The sequence below is a fragment of the Pelobates fuscus genome, chromosome 8 (genome assembly GCF_036172605.1).
Source record: "Pelobates fuscus isolate aPelFus1 chromosome 8, aPelFus1.pri, whole genome shotgun sequence".
NCBI classification, from domain to species: Eukaryota; Metazoa; Chordata; class Amphibia; order Anura; family Pelobatidae; genus Pelobates; species Pelobates fuscus.
This window is the reverse complement of record NC_086324.1, coordinates 180,304,229-180,319,931: the sequence shown is the minus strand read 5'-3', so window position 1 is coordinate 180,319,931 and position 15,703 is coordinate 180,304,229. Positions and strand designations below refer to the sequence as shown.

The window sequence follows — 15,703 nt, the reverse complement described above, 5'->3', positions numbered from 1 at the left end:
TCACCAATAAGGTTTGTAATAGGATTTAACTATTTACTTGCAAACTTTGGTGGGGTTATATTTGTATTGGATTGTTCATTTTATGTAATAGTGTAGATCTACGTCACTCCTGTTGTACCTGTCGAGGTCTAATAACTGGTTGAAAAGCATAGAACCGACTGACAAGCATTTTTGAAGAGTGGTGACTTTAAGGTTAAGTTAGAAATAGGTTTTATTGCATTCATATTGTGTCCTGCTGAAGTCATATTTAATACAATAGTACAATGGTGGTCATATTACAACATAATACTTTGAGTGCAATCTAATTGTGAGTGCTTAGATGATCTATTAAAGTAATATCACATTATTTTAATTGTTCTTAATTTATAGAAGAAGGTCCATATGAAGAGAAACTTCTCATGGGATGGACAATTCCAGTAATAGTCTGTTATCCTCAACGGGTCAACATATATGTAGTATGTATCGAGAGGGAACACAGAATAGGCATCTGATAGTGAAGTAATTTGGTGTAAATTGGTGCATTTATTACAAAAGAAAGTGGGAAATTCCTGACTTCATTTAGCATTGTTTGTATTTATATACTGTCCGTTTTTTACACTCTCTACCATTACTTGGACTAGGAGCCACCTGTTTGTAACCTTTTGTGTTTTACCATTTCACCTGTTGGGTTTGAGAGTATCCCAACTATTAGTGTTTGGTGCCCCACATGTTAGTGCTGAATCTATTCTCTCTATAGAATACTGAAATTCTTTGTCAGCTAAATAACCAAGAAAAATGTACAGTGGCGACCTGAAAGATAAATAGCATTTGGAAAATGTAAGCAAAAAAATATCTGGAACTGAAAAATACTTCAATAAACTGTTTTTCCACCTCGCAAATTCCGCCTATATTTTCTGTTTCACCACAATTTGATGTTTAGTGAAGTTATTCCTGTTGTAGAAATGTCCTATTACCTGTCCGGCTATGGGTCGCTGGCAGCTCTGACACAGGCCTTTACTCTGAGTTTCAATCCCTTGAAGTTTCAGCCCAGACTGAAGTTTTACCATCATAGAGTCAAGTTCGCTTTCTGGACAAGGTCGATCTTCCAAGCTTTTAGGACCGGATAATGCAGCTGTACATAGAGGATCAGGTATTCTCGCACACATATCTGACTCTTTGTCCAATACAGCAGAGCTTGAGGAGTCCATTGCCAAAGGTCCTGATGCCTTCTCCAAGCTGTCTGGAATACGTATCTTGACACTTTCAGGACTGGTCACAGGATCAAAACTGTGACACTTTCCTTCAGAAAATGTTTGACCAGGTATTGTCTCAGGACAACAGTTTGTCTCCAATTCCTGCTGTACTAGTGATCCCTAAAATAATGGCAAAAAATGTCATCGCAGAAATCCTGGCAACATGGTAGGGTAATAGATGCCCTTTTTAGTGCCTCATAAAATGCAATGGAAATAGCAATTCAAATATCCCTTCCATTCTAAATGTGCAATGAGATTTTGGTCACAAACTTGTCATGTGTTTAGCAACATTTAGTGAATAAGCCCCTAGACTAACAAGCAAAATTCTGTTCAATATATCTAGAGGGTTTTGGTTGTTTACAAATTTGGATGTTATACCTTCTTTCCTTCCCCCCATCCTCACTCATTTAGATCAGGGCCAGAATATTTTATTGAAATAAACTGATTTCTTTCTTTATTTATTAGCTCATTGCCATGGAGCTCTGTGATACACTCACACACATTACTGGGAGTATTATTGCTGTGGAGCTCGGTTATACACAGACACATTACTGGGAGTATTATTACTGTGGAGTTCTTCTATACACTCAGACACATTACTGGGAGTATTATTGCCGTGGAGTTCTTCTATACACTCAGACACATTACTGGGAGTATTACAGCTGTGGAGCTCTGTTATACACTCAGTCACATTACTGGGAGTATTATTGCTGTGGGGCTCTGTTACACACTCAGACACATTACTGGGAGTATTATTGCTGTGGAGCTCTGTTATACACTCAGACACATTACTGGGAGTATTATTGCTGTGGAGCTCTGTTATACACTCAGACACATTACTGGGAGTATTACAGCTGTGGAGCTCTTCTATACACTCAGACACATTACTGGGAGTATTACAGCTGTGGAGCTCTGTTATACACTCAGACACATTACTGGGAGTATTATTGCTGTGGAGCTCTGTTATACACTCAGACACATTACTGGGAGTATTATTGCTGTGGAGCTCTGTTATACACTCAGACACATTACTGGGAGTATTACAGCTGTGGAGCTCTGTTATACACTCAGACACATTACTGGGAGTATTATTGCTGTGGAGCTCTGTTATACACTCAGACACATTACTGGGAGTATTATTGCTGTGGAGCTCTGTTATACACTCAGACACATTACTGGGAGTATTACAGCTGTGGAGCTCTGTTATACACTCAGACACATTACTGGGAGTATTATTGCTGTGAAGCTCTGTTATACACTCAGACACATTACTGGGAGTATTATTGCTGTGGAGCTCTGTTATACACTCAGACACATTACTGGGAGTATTATTGCTGTGGAGCTCTGTTATACACTCAGACACATTACTGGGAGTATTACAGCTGTGGAGCTCTGTTATACACTCAGACACATTACTGGGAGTATTATTGCTGTGGAGCTCTGTTATACACTCAGACACATTACTGGGAGTATTATTGCTGTGGAGCTCTGTTATACACTCAGACACATTACTGGGAGTATTATTGCTGTGGAGCTCTGTTATGCACTCAGACACATTACTGGGAGTATTATTGCTGTGGAGCTCTGTTATACACTCAGACACATTACTGGGAGTATTATAGCTGTGGGGCTCTGTTATACACTCAGACACATTACTGGGAGTATTATTGCTGTGGGGCTCTGTTATACACTCAGGCACATTACTGGGAGTATTATTGCTGTGAAGCTCTGTTATACACTCAGACACATTACTGGGAGTATTATTGCTGTGGAGCTCTGTTATACACTCAGGCACATTACTGGGAGTATTACAGCTGTGGAGCTCTGTTATACACTCAGACACATTACTGGGAGTATTATTACTGTGGAGCTCAGTTATACACTCAGACACATTACTGGGAGTATTATTGCTGTGGGGCTCTGTTATACACTCAGACACATTACTGGGAGTATTATTGCTGTGGAGCTCTGTTATACACTCAGACACATTACTGGGAGTATTATTGCTGTGGAGCTCTGTTATACACTCAGACACATTACTGGGAGTATTATTGCTGTGGAGCTCTGTTATACACTCAGACACATTACTGGGAGTATTATTGCTGTGGGGCTCTGTTATACACTCAGACACATTACTGGGAGTATTATTGCTGTGGAGCTCTGTTATACACTCAGACACGTTACTGGGAGTATTATTGCCGTGGAGCTCTGTTATACACTCAGACACATTGTACATTACACAGAAAGCTTAAAATTCATATAAATTAATATGTTAACATCATTAACAAACCGTGCTCTGTTTGTGAAAGTCAGACAGGGATGCCATCAAACGGTCGAGTTCCAGTGTAGCAGAAGAGGCCGTTAATGCCCTAAAATAATTGGAAGAGTGTGTTTCATTATTAAAGCAAAGGGTGTGTGAATGGGGTAGCAATCTAAAAAAAATAAAAATAAGTGCTCAAAGTGTTGCTTATTTAACCTGGGCCCCTGAACACAAATGACATAAAATGAAAATAAATAAAAAACAATCAATATTGAGAAATGCATTTGAAGAATTTTAATGAGTTGAAGAATGTATAGTTAAATGAGTGTACAGATTAAAATTAGATGATCTAGTAAAATAGAGAAATTTTGAGAAGTTTTAGACTGTCAGTAGTAATATTGACTTACAAGTGAAAGTTAAGTACCAAATGCATTGCATATTGCACTAACATGTAGGCATAAGGCTTGACCACATGGGTTATAGATTACCTTTAAAAAAAAAAAAAAAAAGACAGCTGTGATCTGCGACTGTATCATTGACAAAGCCAGCAACGGCCAAACATGTTTGAACAGAATTGCTTCTACACAAATAATGTTTTAACCATCCTGCCCAAGTGACCCTGAAGAGATTCAAAGACATGTTCACTATTATGGCTGCTGTATAGAGGTTTTTTTCAACCAATTCACATAGAAAACACTGGACATTTTGGGGCAGGAGATAACAAGTCTTATTTTGATTTTTTTTTCTGTGGCGGAGCCTGGCACCCCGGCTGGGTACCTCCACCAGTCGCGCTTCCTAGCTGTCCCCGAGTACTATAACCACCGCACCGGACACCATAAGCACCGTAGTACCCTTAGCTGCCGCAGCTTGGCTAGGGTCTCGCTGGGAAGACCTCTCCTCCAAGAGAGTATAGCAAGTGATTATAGCAAGTATAACTTTCCCTCACATACATTAGTCGAGACTGAATGCTGGGAGTGTACTGGTTTATTGGAGGCCCCCCACAGCCTTTTATGCAAAAGCCCCTGCATGGGGTTTCCAGTACAAGAATACAGGGAAATCCCTCTCATAATATTTTGTGCCTGAGAGATAAATATCTGAGAAGCAAACATATAATTAAATTATCTCTCAGGTACAAAAAACATACAATTTATAAACATCCCAAAAGTACGCCCAAAATCCATAGAAACCCCAACAGTTACTAACGGTCGGTCTCTTTCGGGAGTATAAAAGTGCATAAAAACTGAATCCATAGTTAACATGTGTAGCTTGTTCACCTTGTTCGTGGAAATGATTCCACCCAACAGTGCCCTTCTAAGTTGTATAGAACCGAACGCAGACAACAATGGAAGTCCAGCGGTGTTCGGGTGTTTCAGTGTCCACTTTCAGTTCCATGAACTCAATGACCAAACACAGCTGCCTGCGTTCTTGCGAACAAGATGGCCGCCACCACGTGGTCGTTCATACGAATTGCGGACACCCAGACAAACAATTAGAACACTTCGGTGGAACGCGTAACAAGCACACGGGTGGTCTCTGGTTCGTGCGGTTGTTCGGTTCTCGAACCATATAGGCCAAATATAATAACGGAGACTTTTACATCACATTTTACAGGGTCCATAGTCTGTGGGCAGGAGGCACGAACAATATAATCCCAACACATACAGAGCCTTTTAAAGTGTATTTTACAGTGTATCTTGCAGGGCCCATAGTCCTGAGACAGGAGGCTTGCAAGCAGGCTCCTCCAGGAGCCCATGGCGAGGTTACTTTCACCACATTTTCTTTTTCTTGTTTTTGTATTTTTAATTGATAGTTAAGATTTTATATCATTCTGAATTTTATTTTTTAATTGTAAGCATACTTTAATTAGTAGCTGTTAAAATAATATTGGTTTTAACATACATTAAAAAAACTATTTCATAATGGAGCTATATTGGTTGGTCTGTATTCATCAGTATGTGTATATGATGCTTTTATGGGCAATGTGACTTTGATGCTGAGATTTCTCATAAAAAGATACCCATTGTAATGTGGTAGCGCAGTCCATAATGTGTATGTTCTAAAATACATAATCTTACCTGTAAGGGAGCTCCCTGTACCTGCTGCTGGGTTCCTCCGCCAAGGACCGCTTCCTAGCTGGAACAGGGGACAAACCGCAGCACTCCTGCCCACAGTCACCGTGCCTTGACTAGGGTCCTGGAACCGCTCCCTCCTGGAACCAAATGGGGAATTGGCTCTAGACACCCCCAGGCACTGGGAGTACTAGTCCATAGTTCCAGAGAATCAGGGCTTGCGGTCGGTCTAGTTCGGTAGTTTAAAAACCGAACAAACTACCAAACATAGTCAATGTTCTTACCCTGGAGCTTGCTCCCCTTCTTCGTGGGAACGTTTCCACCGAACAGTGTCTTTCTAAGTGTTGTAGAACCGAACGCAGGTGATCAGGGAAGTCTAGCGGTGTTCGGGAGTTTCATTGTCTGAAAATAGTTCCATGAGCTCGACAACCAAACACCGCTGCCTTTGTTCATACAAACAAGATGGCCGCCACCTCGTGGTTGTCCATAGGAATTGTGGCCACCCAGACGAACACTTAGAACACTGCAGTGGAAATTGCTACAAAGTATCAATTAGGCTTAACAAGCTCCAGGGTGGTCTCCAGTTCGAAGGGCTGTTCGGTTCTCGAACCATATAGACCAAATATACGAACATCACATTTTACAGGAGGCTGGCAAGCAGGCTCTTCCAGGAACTTGTCGCACACTCACTTGGAAAGGGGAGTTTGTCACATTACCTACTTATTTTTTTGACACCTTTCACCTAATATCACTGTTCCGTCATTATATCATCATACAGCTTCATCATTATATTATCACACTGCTCCATCATTATATCATTACACTACTCCATCATTACATTATCACACTGCTCCATCATTATATCATCACACTACTCCATCATTACATTATCACACTGCTCCATCATTATATCATCACACTGCTCCATCATTATATCATCATACAGCTCCATCATTATATCATCATACAGCTCCATCATTATATCATCATACTGCTCCATCATTATATCATCATACTGCTCCATCATTATATCATCACACTGCTCCATCATTATATCATCATACAGCTCCATCATTATATCATCATACTGCTCCATCATTATATCATCACACTGCTCCATCATTATATCATCATACAGCTCCATCATTATATCATCACACTGCTCCATCATTATATCATCACACTGCTCCATCATTATATCATCACACTGCTCCATCAATATATCATCATACTGTTCCATCAATATATCATCATACTGCTCCATCATTATATCATCACACTGCTCCATCATTATATCATCATACAGCTCCATCATTATATCATCATACAGCTCCATCATTATATCATCACACTGCTCCATCATTATATCATCACACTGCTCCATCATTATATCATCATACTGCTCCATCATTATATCATCACACTGCTCCATCATTATATCATCATACTGCTCCATCATTATATCATCATACTGCTCCATCATTATATCATCATACTACTCCATCATTATATCATCATACTGCTCAATCATTATATCATCATACTGCTCCATCATTATATCATACTGCTCCATCATTATATCATCACACAGCTCCATCATTATATCATCATACAGCTCCATCATTATATCATCATACAGCTCCATCATTATATCATCATACAGCTCCATCATTATATCATACAGCTCCATCATTATATCATCATACAGCTCCATCATTATATCATCATACAGTTCCATCATTATATCATAATACTGCTCCATCATTATATCATCACACTGCTCCATCATTATATCATCATACTGCTCCATCATTATATCATCACATAGCTCCGTCATTATATCATCATACTGCTCCATCAATATATCATCATACTGCTCCATCATTATATTACTACACTGCTCCATCATTATATCACACTGCTCCATCATTATATCATACAGCTCCATCATCATATCATCACACTTCTCTGTCAATACATCATGTTACTGCTCTATCATTCATTACATAATTGCATCGCTATTCCATCATTGCGTTATCTTACTGCTCAGTCATTATATCATCAGATCATAGCACTGGTCTAACATTATAGTTTGTAACTGGCCCATTATGATGTTATTTCATTGCTCCCTTATTGCTTCATCATGCTGCTACAACAAGTTATCATTGCATAATTATATAACACTTTATCAGTGCATTCATCACAAGGTCCATCATCATCTTAGAAATAAATCATCTCATTATTCCATCATTAGGTCACCTAATTGGTCCATCAAACTTGAAGTAGGCACTTAGACATGAACAAGGCACATTTACATGAAGTAGGCACTTAGACATGAACAAGACACATTGACATGAAGTAGGCACTTAGACATGAACAAGGCACATTGACATGAAGTAGGCACTTAGACATGAACAAGGCACATTGACATGAAGTAGGCACTTAGACATGAACAAGACACATTGACATGAAGTAGGCACGTAGACATGAACAAGGCACATTGACATGAAGTAGGCACGTAGGCATGAACAAGGCACATTGACATGAAGTAGGAACGTAGACATGAACAAGGCACATTGACATGAAGTAGGCACGTAGACATGAACAAGGCACATTGACATGAAGTAGGCACTTAGACATGAACAAGGCACATTGACATGAAGTAGGCACTTAGACATGAACAAGGCACATTGACATGAAGTAGGAACGTAGACATGAACAAGGCACATTGACATGAAGTAGGCACGTAGACATGAACAAGGCACATTGACATGAAGTAGGAACGTAGACTGTGGTAGACATGAACAAGGCACATTGACATGAAGTAGGAACGTAGACTGTGGTAGACATGAACAAGGCACATTGACATGAAGTAGGAACGTAGACTGTGGTAGACATGAACAAGGCACATTGACATGAAGTAGGAACGTAGACTGTGGTAGACATGAACAAGGCACATTGACATGAAGTAGGCACGTAGACATGAACAAGGCACATTGACATGAAGTAGGCACGTAGACATGAACAAGGCACATTGACATGAAGTAGGAACGTAGACATGAACAAGGCACATTGACATGAAGTAGGCACTTAGACATGAACAAGGCACATTGACATGAAGTAGGCACTTAGACATGAACAAGGCACATTGACATGAAGTAGGCACTTAGACATGAACAAGACACATTGACATGAAGTAGGCACTTAGACATGAACAAGGCACATTGACATGAAGTAGGCACTTAGACATGAACAAGGCACATTGACATGAAGTAGGAACGTAGACTGTGGTAGACATGAACAAGGCACTCTGACATGTACAAGGCACTCGGACATGCAGACTTAAGCATGCAGATATTAACCCGGCATTCAGAAATGACCAAGGCATTAGGATATGTACCAGATACTCAGAAATAAACTAGGTATTCAGACATGAACAAGGCATTAAGGTAGAAACTAGGCACTCAGACATGATGTAGGCATGCATTCATGAACTAGGAATTCAGCTATGATCTAGGATATGACCTAGTTTCTGACCTCTTTTCCTCTTCTTTCTGCAGTTCTGACTTCTTTCCTGATGGGAATTGGGACATGATTTCATCTGATGGGCAAAATAAATTAGGATTTAAGAGCATAATGGAAACTCAAACAATACAAGCGAGATTGAGCAGTTTGTTGGTTTGTTGTGAGAAGGAAGCTGTGAGAGAGACATACTGTAGCTATGGCTGCTGATAGCATTGGTAGCATCACTGCCTTCAAATTCGGAAACCTAAGTTTAATTCCCTGGATAAGGCACCTGGTGATATATATCCACCTATCCTCATAGTTCGTAAACTTGTTTCACCTCTAAATACCCCCTTTCTATGATTGAAAAGCACTGCAGAATATATATACAATATATATGTAAATGCTTATTATAATGAGAGACAATGGAGAATATGCTTCAGATATGGAGACGGGAAGAGATGGGAAAGGAAAAAAAACAGGAGTACAAGGAGTGAGCGAGCGCTCGTGGACTTTTTGTACCTGTTATGTTAAACTGAGTCGCATTTAGTTCATTGAGTAATCTGTCAAGCTCACATAGTCCTACTCCAATGACAGGAGTAGCCATAGTTGAAGGATTCTTCTGTACTGTGCTAAGGAGAGATAGACAGAGATCATGGAATGAGACTACCTGTGAGAGAGAGACAAGTCAAGGAACGAGACTGCATGTGAGAGAGACAGAGATCAGGGAACGAGACTGCACGTGAGAGAGAGATCAGGGTACAAGACTGCATGTGAGAGAGACAGAGATCAGGGAACGAGACTGCACGTGAGAGAGAGCGAGATCAGGGTACAAGACTGCATGTGAGAGAGATAGAGATCAGGGAACAAGACTGCATGTGAGAGAGATAGAGATCATGGAATGAGACTGCATGTGAGAGAGATAGAGATCAGGGAACAAGACTGCATGTGAGAGAGATAGAGATCAGGGAACAAGACTGCATGTGAGAGAGATAGAGATCAGGGAACAAGACTGCATGTGAGAGAGATAGAGATCAGGGAACAAGACTGCATGTGAGAGAGATAGAGATCATGGAATGAGACTGCATGTGAGAGAGATAGAGATCAGGGAACAAGACTGCATGTGAGAGAGATAGAGATCAGGGAACAAGACTGCATGTGAGAGAGATAGAGATCAGGGAACAAGACTGCATGTGAGAGAGATAGAGATCAAGGAACAAGACTGCATGTGAGAGAGATAGAGATCATGGAATGAGACTACCTGTGAGAGAGAGACAAGTCAAGGAACGAGACTGCATGTGAGAGAGACAGAGATCAGGGAACGAGACTGCACGTGAGAGAGAGATCAGGGTACGAGACTGCATGTGAGAGAGACAGAGATCATGGAATGAGACTACCTGTGAGAGAGAGACAAGTCAAGGAACGAGACTGCATGTGAGAGAGACAGAGATCAGGGAACGAGACTGCATGTGAGAGAGACAGAGATCAGGGAACGAGACTGCACGTGAGAGAGAGAGAGATCAGGGTACGAGACTGCATGTGAGAGAGATAGAGATCAGGGAACAAGACTGCATGTGAGAGAGATAGAGATCAAGGAACAAGACTGCATGTGAGAGAGATAGAGATCAGGGAATGAGACTGCATGTGAGAGAGATAGAGATCAGGGAACGAGACTGCATGTGAGAGAGATAGAGATCAGGGAACAAGACTGCATGTGAGAGAGATAGAGAGATCAAGGAACGAGACTGCATGTGAGAGAGAAACAGAGATCAAGGAACGAGACTGCATGTGAGAGAGATAGAGATCAGGGAACGAGACTGCATGTGAGAGAGATAGAGATCAGGGAATAAGAATGCATGTGAGAGAGACAGAGATCAGGGAACGAGACTGCATGTGAGAGATAGAGATCAGGGAACAAGACTATGTGAGAGAGATGGAGATCAGGGAATAAGAATGCATGTGAGAGAGACAGAGATCGTGTAATGAGAATGAGTGTGAGAAAGACAGAGATCATGGAATGAGACTGCCTGTAAGAGAGAAAGATCAGGGAACGAGACTGCATGTGAGAGACACAGAGATCAGGGAATAAGAATGCATGTGAGAGAGTTAGAGATCAGGGGATGAGACTGCATGTGACAAAGATATCAGGGAATGAGACTGCATGTGAGAGAGACAGAGATCAGGGAATGAGACTGTATGTAAGAAAAACAGATCAGGGAATTAGACTGCATGAGAAAATGACAGAGATCAAGGACGGAGACTTGAGATTCAACATTTAACTCTGAACACTGCATTAGAGATGGGGAATGACAGGTTTATGTGAAGTCTTTCTACGAGAAACAATCTACGAGATTACATTAGAGACACACTTGGGTATGGGACAAGACGGAGACTCCATGTGAGAGACTGAAACATCAGAGAGAGACACCTTAAGCCATACCAAGAGAGTGAGTATCATTAACAGAGGTCAGGAATGGGGCGGACATATCAAGAAAAAGGACTGTCACATAGAGTGCAGAGAGGTCACCTGTAAAGATGGGCTTGGTTTCCGTGATTCTCTGAGCTTGAAATCTGTCAAATAACAAGTTAGTTATTAGAAGAAGACACTGGACATGCTTGACCAAAATATTATACTTGCAGTTCCATGGAATGACTGAACATATGGACTAGGTGGCTGTGAGACAGGACTTACCTGGGGTTCATATGGTGGTGGTGGAGGGCGTGATTCTCTATTCTCAGGCATACCAGGAGAATCCGTCAACAGTACGGGGCAATGGGCAGGGGATGTGATTTGAAGGTCAGCAAGGAGAGCATCTAAATGTCAAAATCAGAAGACATGTCACATCCACAGTGTCTCAGTTAAAAATATGTCACAATCAGAAGACAAAATATTAGGGCCCCCGTGTAGAAACTAAAACATGCAGCAACACTCTCTCTGAGACATATCACACTCTGTTAGACACAATCCCCTGGACGGTCCGAGACATATCGCACTCTGTTAGAAGCCATCTCATGGACTGTACGAGACATATCACGCTCAGTTAGACACAACTCCCTGGCAAGACATATCACACTTTGTTAGAAGCCATCCCCTGGACTGTCCAAGACATATCACACTCTGATAGACGCCATCCCATGGACTGTCCAAGACATATCACACACTCTTAGACGCCATCTCATGAACTGTCCAAGACATATCAAGCTCAGTTAGACACAATCCCATGGACTGTCCAAGACATATCACACTCTGTTAGAAGTCATCCCCTGGACTGTCCGAGACATATCACACACCCATGGACAGTCCAAGACATATCACACTCTGATAGACACCATCCCATGGACTGCCCGAGACATATCACACTCTGTTAGAAACCATCCCATGGACTGTCCGAGACATATCACACTTTGTTAAACGCCATCCCATGGACTGTCTGAGACATATCACACTCTGTTAGAAACCACCCCCTGGACTGTCCGAGACATATCACACACTATATAGACTCAATTAATGAGAAAATAAAATGAATGAAGAAGGATTAGGAGTTGCTATAACCGTTGAATCGTTTTTAGAATTCATCTAGTATATAAAGAAAATACCATTTACAATTTAATTCACAATTAATAAAACATGTGCATTGTTTTTGAGGTGAATATTTTTAGCAGATTTTAAATTCCCCAGATGAACATTTTGATAATTTGCAGGTAAGGAAGTTATAAATATGATACTTGATAATAAAAGATATGAACAGGCACTAATACAACCCATCCACACTCTGATACTTTAAAACATCAATGGAATATCTGGGAAACCGAGGTGATAAAAAAAGGCATCATATACGATGACACACCCTGTGACGATGGTAGTATGAGGTACCTGCTGTAAGAATTCATGCATCTCTCATGTATATTGGAAACACTACAGACCTATTTTTTATTAATGAAAAAACTGATTGCCCCCTTTCCCCTTTTTGTATTCTTTTCTTTTTTTCCTTGGTACTTTTATAATTTCTTTCTCTTTTTTTTCTTTAATGTACTATGCCCATTAGATGTTTGTTTTAAAATTATATTGTTATATTTTATAAAAATGTAAAAATCAGTAAAAAATATTTGAAAAGAATCCTGGAATACATCACAATGATGCTCGGCTATACAGCAAATTAGTACATTTGGAGAATATAGTCAGATGCAAACGCCAGACATCCCTGGACCCAATGACACAAAGATAACTTGCAAAAAGTGAGACACTAGGCAGAAGCAGTGCACTGTTCGCAAGACATAACGAAACATCAGGCAGTTTGTCAACTAAGGTACAATGTGGAAATCTACTGATCTACAAATTCTACTTTTTCAACAAGAGGACGGATTCTGCTCCCATCAAACACTTACCCAAATCCTCCATTTTTCCCAGGCAGGATAAAGTCCAATGACTATTTGCAATCTAACAATGTGACAATGTGCGCTAGTTTGTAAAACGGAACAAGCACTGGATTAGAAAGCTTAGTCACAGCTTTGCAGGTTGGGTCTACAGAAAAAGGTTACAATTAGCAACTAACGCAAAGATCGCAATTGGTGGCAAAAGGATGGGAGTATGAGAGCGCAGGATGAGAGTATGAGAGCGCAGGATGAGAGTATGAGAGCGCAGGATGAGAGAACTGAGAGTATGAGAGCGCAGGACCAGAGGACTGAGAGTATGAGAGCACAGCACTAGAGGACTGAGAGTATGAGAGCGCAGGATGAGAGGACTGAGAGTATGAGAGTGCAGGATGAGAGAACTGAGAGTATGAGAGTGCAGGATGAGAGAACTGAGAGTATGAGAGCACAGGACGAGAGGACTGAGAGTATGAGAGCGCAGGATGAGAGGACTGAGAGTATGAGAGCGCAGGATGAGATGACAGAGTTTGAGAGCGCAGGATGAGAGAACTGAGAGTATGCGAGCGCAGGATGAGAGAACTGAGAGTATGAGGGCGCAGGATGAGAGAACTGAGAGCATGAGAGCGCAGGATGAGAGGTCTGAGAGTATGAGAGCGCAGGACCAGAGGACTGAGAGTATGAGAGTGCAGGATGAGAGAACTGAGAGTATGAGAGCGCAGGATGAGATGACAGAGTTTGAGAGCGCAGGATGAGAGGACTGAAGGATGAGGGGAAGCACTCTAAGGATGAGAAAGTAGGTTTGGAATGAGGATGAGGGGGCAGGCTAGGGAGAGGTCCCTGACATCTCTTTATTTCCTTATATGGCAAACAGAAGGGTGTTATAAGGTTTAACATATAAACATATACAGACAGAACCCACGTCTGCAAAATATCCCAAAAAAGTAGAGAAACGGAGAGAGACAGAGGGTGATATATCCCGAGAATGAGACATGGAGAGAGGGAGAAAGAGAGAGACAGAATGTTAGAGAGAGAGACAGAGTGTTAGAGAGAGAGAGATACAGAATGTTAGAGACAGAATGTTAGAGAGAGAGAAAGAGTGTTAGAGAGAGAGAGAGAGAGACAGAATGTTAGAGAGAGAGAGAGAGAATGTTAGAGAGAGAGAGACAGAATGTTAGAGAGAGAGACAGAATGTTAGAGAGAGAGACAGAATGTTAGAGAGAGAGACAGAGTGTTAGAGAGAGAGAGAGACAGAATGTTAGAGACAGAATGTTAGAGAGAGAGAAAGAGTGTTAGAGAGAGAGAGAGACAGAATGTTAGAGACAGAATGTTAGAGAGAGAGAGAGAGAGAGACAGAATGTTAGAGAGAGAGACAGAATGTTAGAGAGAGAGAGACAGAATGTTAGAGAGAGAGACAGAGTGTTAGAGAGAGACACAATGTTAGAGAGAGACACAATGTTAGAGAAAGAGACAAAGTGTTAGAGAGAGACCGAATGTTAGAGAGAGACAGAATGTTAGAGAGAGAGACAGAGTGTTAGAGAGAGACAGTGTTAGAGAGAGACAGAATGTTAGAGAGAGACAGTGTTAGAGAGAGACAGAATGTTAGAGAGAGAGACAGAATGTTAGAGATCGGCAGAGTGTTAGAGAGAGACAGAGTGTTAGAGAGAGAGAGACAGAATGTTAGAGAGAGGCAGAGTGTTAGAGAGAGACAGTGTTAGAGAGAGACAGAATGTTAGAGAGAGACACAATGTTAGAGAAAGAGACAAAGTGTTAGAGAGAGACCGAATGTTAGAGAGAGACAGAATGTTAGAGAGAGAGACAGAGTGTTAGAGAGAGACAGAGTGTTAGAGAGAGACAGTGTTAGAGAGAGACAGAATGTTAGAGAGAGACAGTGTTAGAGAGAGACAGAATGTTAGAGAGAGAGACAGAATGTTAGAGATCGGCAGAGTGTTAGAGAGAGACAGAGTGTTAGAGAGAGAGAGACAGAATGTTAGAGAGAGGCAGAGTGTTAGTGAGAGACAGCATGTTAGAGAGAGACAGAATGTTAGAGAGAGGCAGAGTGTTAGAGAGAGACAGAATGTTAGAGAGAGACAGAGTGTTAGAGAGACAGAATGTTAGAGAGGGGCAGAGTGTTAGAGAGAGACAGAATGTTAGAGAGAGAGACGGAATGTTAGAGAGAGACAGAATTTTAGAGAGAGGCAGAGTGTTAGAGAGAGACAGAATTTTAGAGAGAGGGAGAGTGTTAGAGAGAGACAGAGTGTTAGAGAGAG

The 15,703-nt window shown here is 41.2% G+C and overlaps 2 protein-coding genes across 3 annotated transcripts in view; both read right to left on the bottom strand.

The window, feature by feature from the left end:
• Window positions 1–13,541, bottom strand: part of LOC134572122 (transforming growth factor beta-1-induced transcript 1 protein-like) — a 40,408-nt gene extending 26,867 nt beyond the window's left edge. Inside the window, exons 1-7 of the mRNA XM_063430956.1 lie at window positions 13,452–13,541; window positions 11,758–11,879; window positions 11,593–11,636; window positions 9,588–9,697; window positions 9,099–9,162; window positions 3,523–3,601; window positions 954–1,352 (exon numbers count right to left, since the gene is read on the bottom strand). Coding sequence (XP_063287026.1) covers window positions 954–1,352; window positions 3,523–3,601; window positions 9,099–9,162; window positions 9,588–9,697; window positions 11,593–11,636; window positions 11,758–11,879; window positions 13,452–13,464 — 831 coding nt within the window. The 5' untranslated portion in view covers window positions 13,465–13,541. The remainder of the gene's footprint in view (window positions 1–953; window positions 1,353–3,522; window positions 3,602–9,098; window positions 9,163–9,587; window positions 9,698–11,592; window positions 11,637–11,757; window positions 11,880–13,451) is intronic.
• Window positions 13,542–13,606: 65 nt separating this feature from the next.
• On the bottom strand, window positions 13,607–14,345 carry LOC134572123 (cuticle protein 16.5-like). 2 transcript variants are annotated; one of them, XM_063430957.1, is made up of 2 exons: window positions 14,053–14,345; window positions 13,607–13,991 (listed from the first exon to the last, which is right to left on the bottom strand). In XM_063430957.1, exons 1-2 carry the CDS (start codon window positions 14,328–14,330, stop codon window positions 13,607–13,609), a joined length of 663 nt encoding a protein of 220 aa, XP_063287027.1. In that variant the 5' UTR covers window positions 14,331–14,345. The 2 variants fall into 2 exon arrangements, with proteins under 2 accessions (XP_063287027.1, XP_063287028.1); XM_063430958.1 differs by having other exon boundaries at window positions 14,083–14,345.
• Between the last annotated feature and the right edge of the window lie 1,358 nt (window positions 14,346–15,703).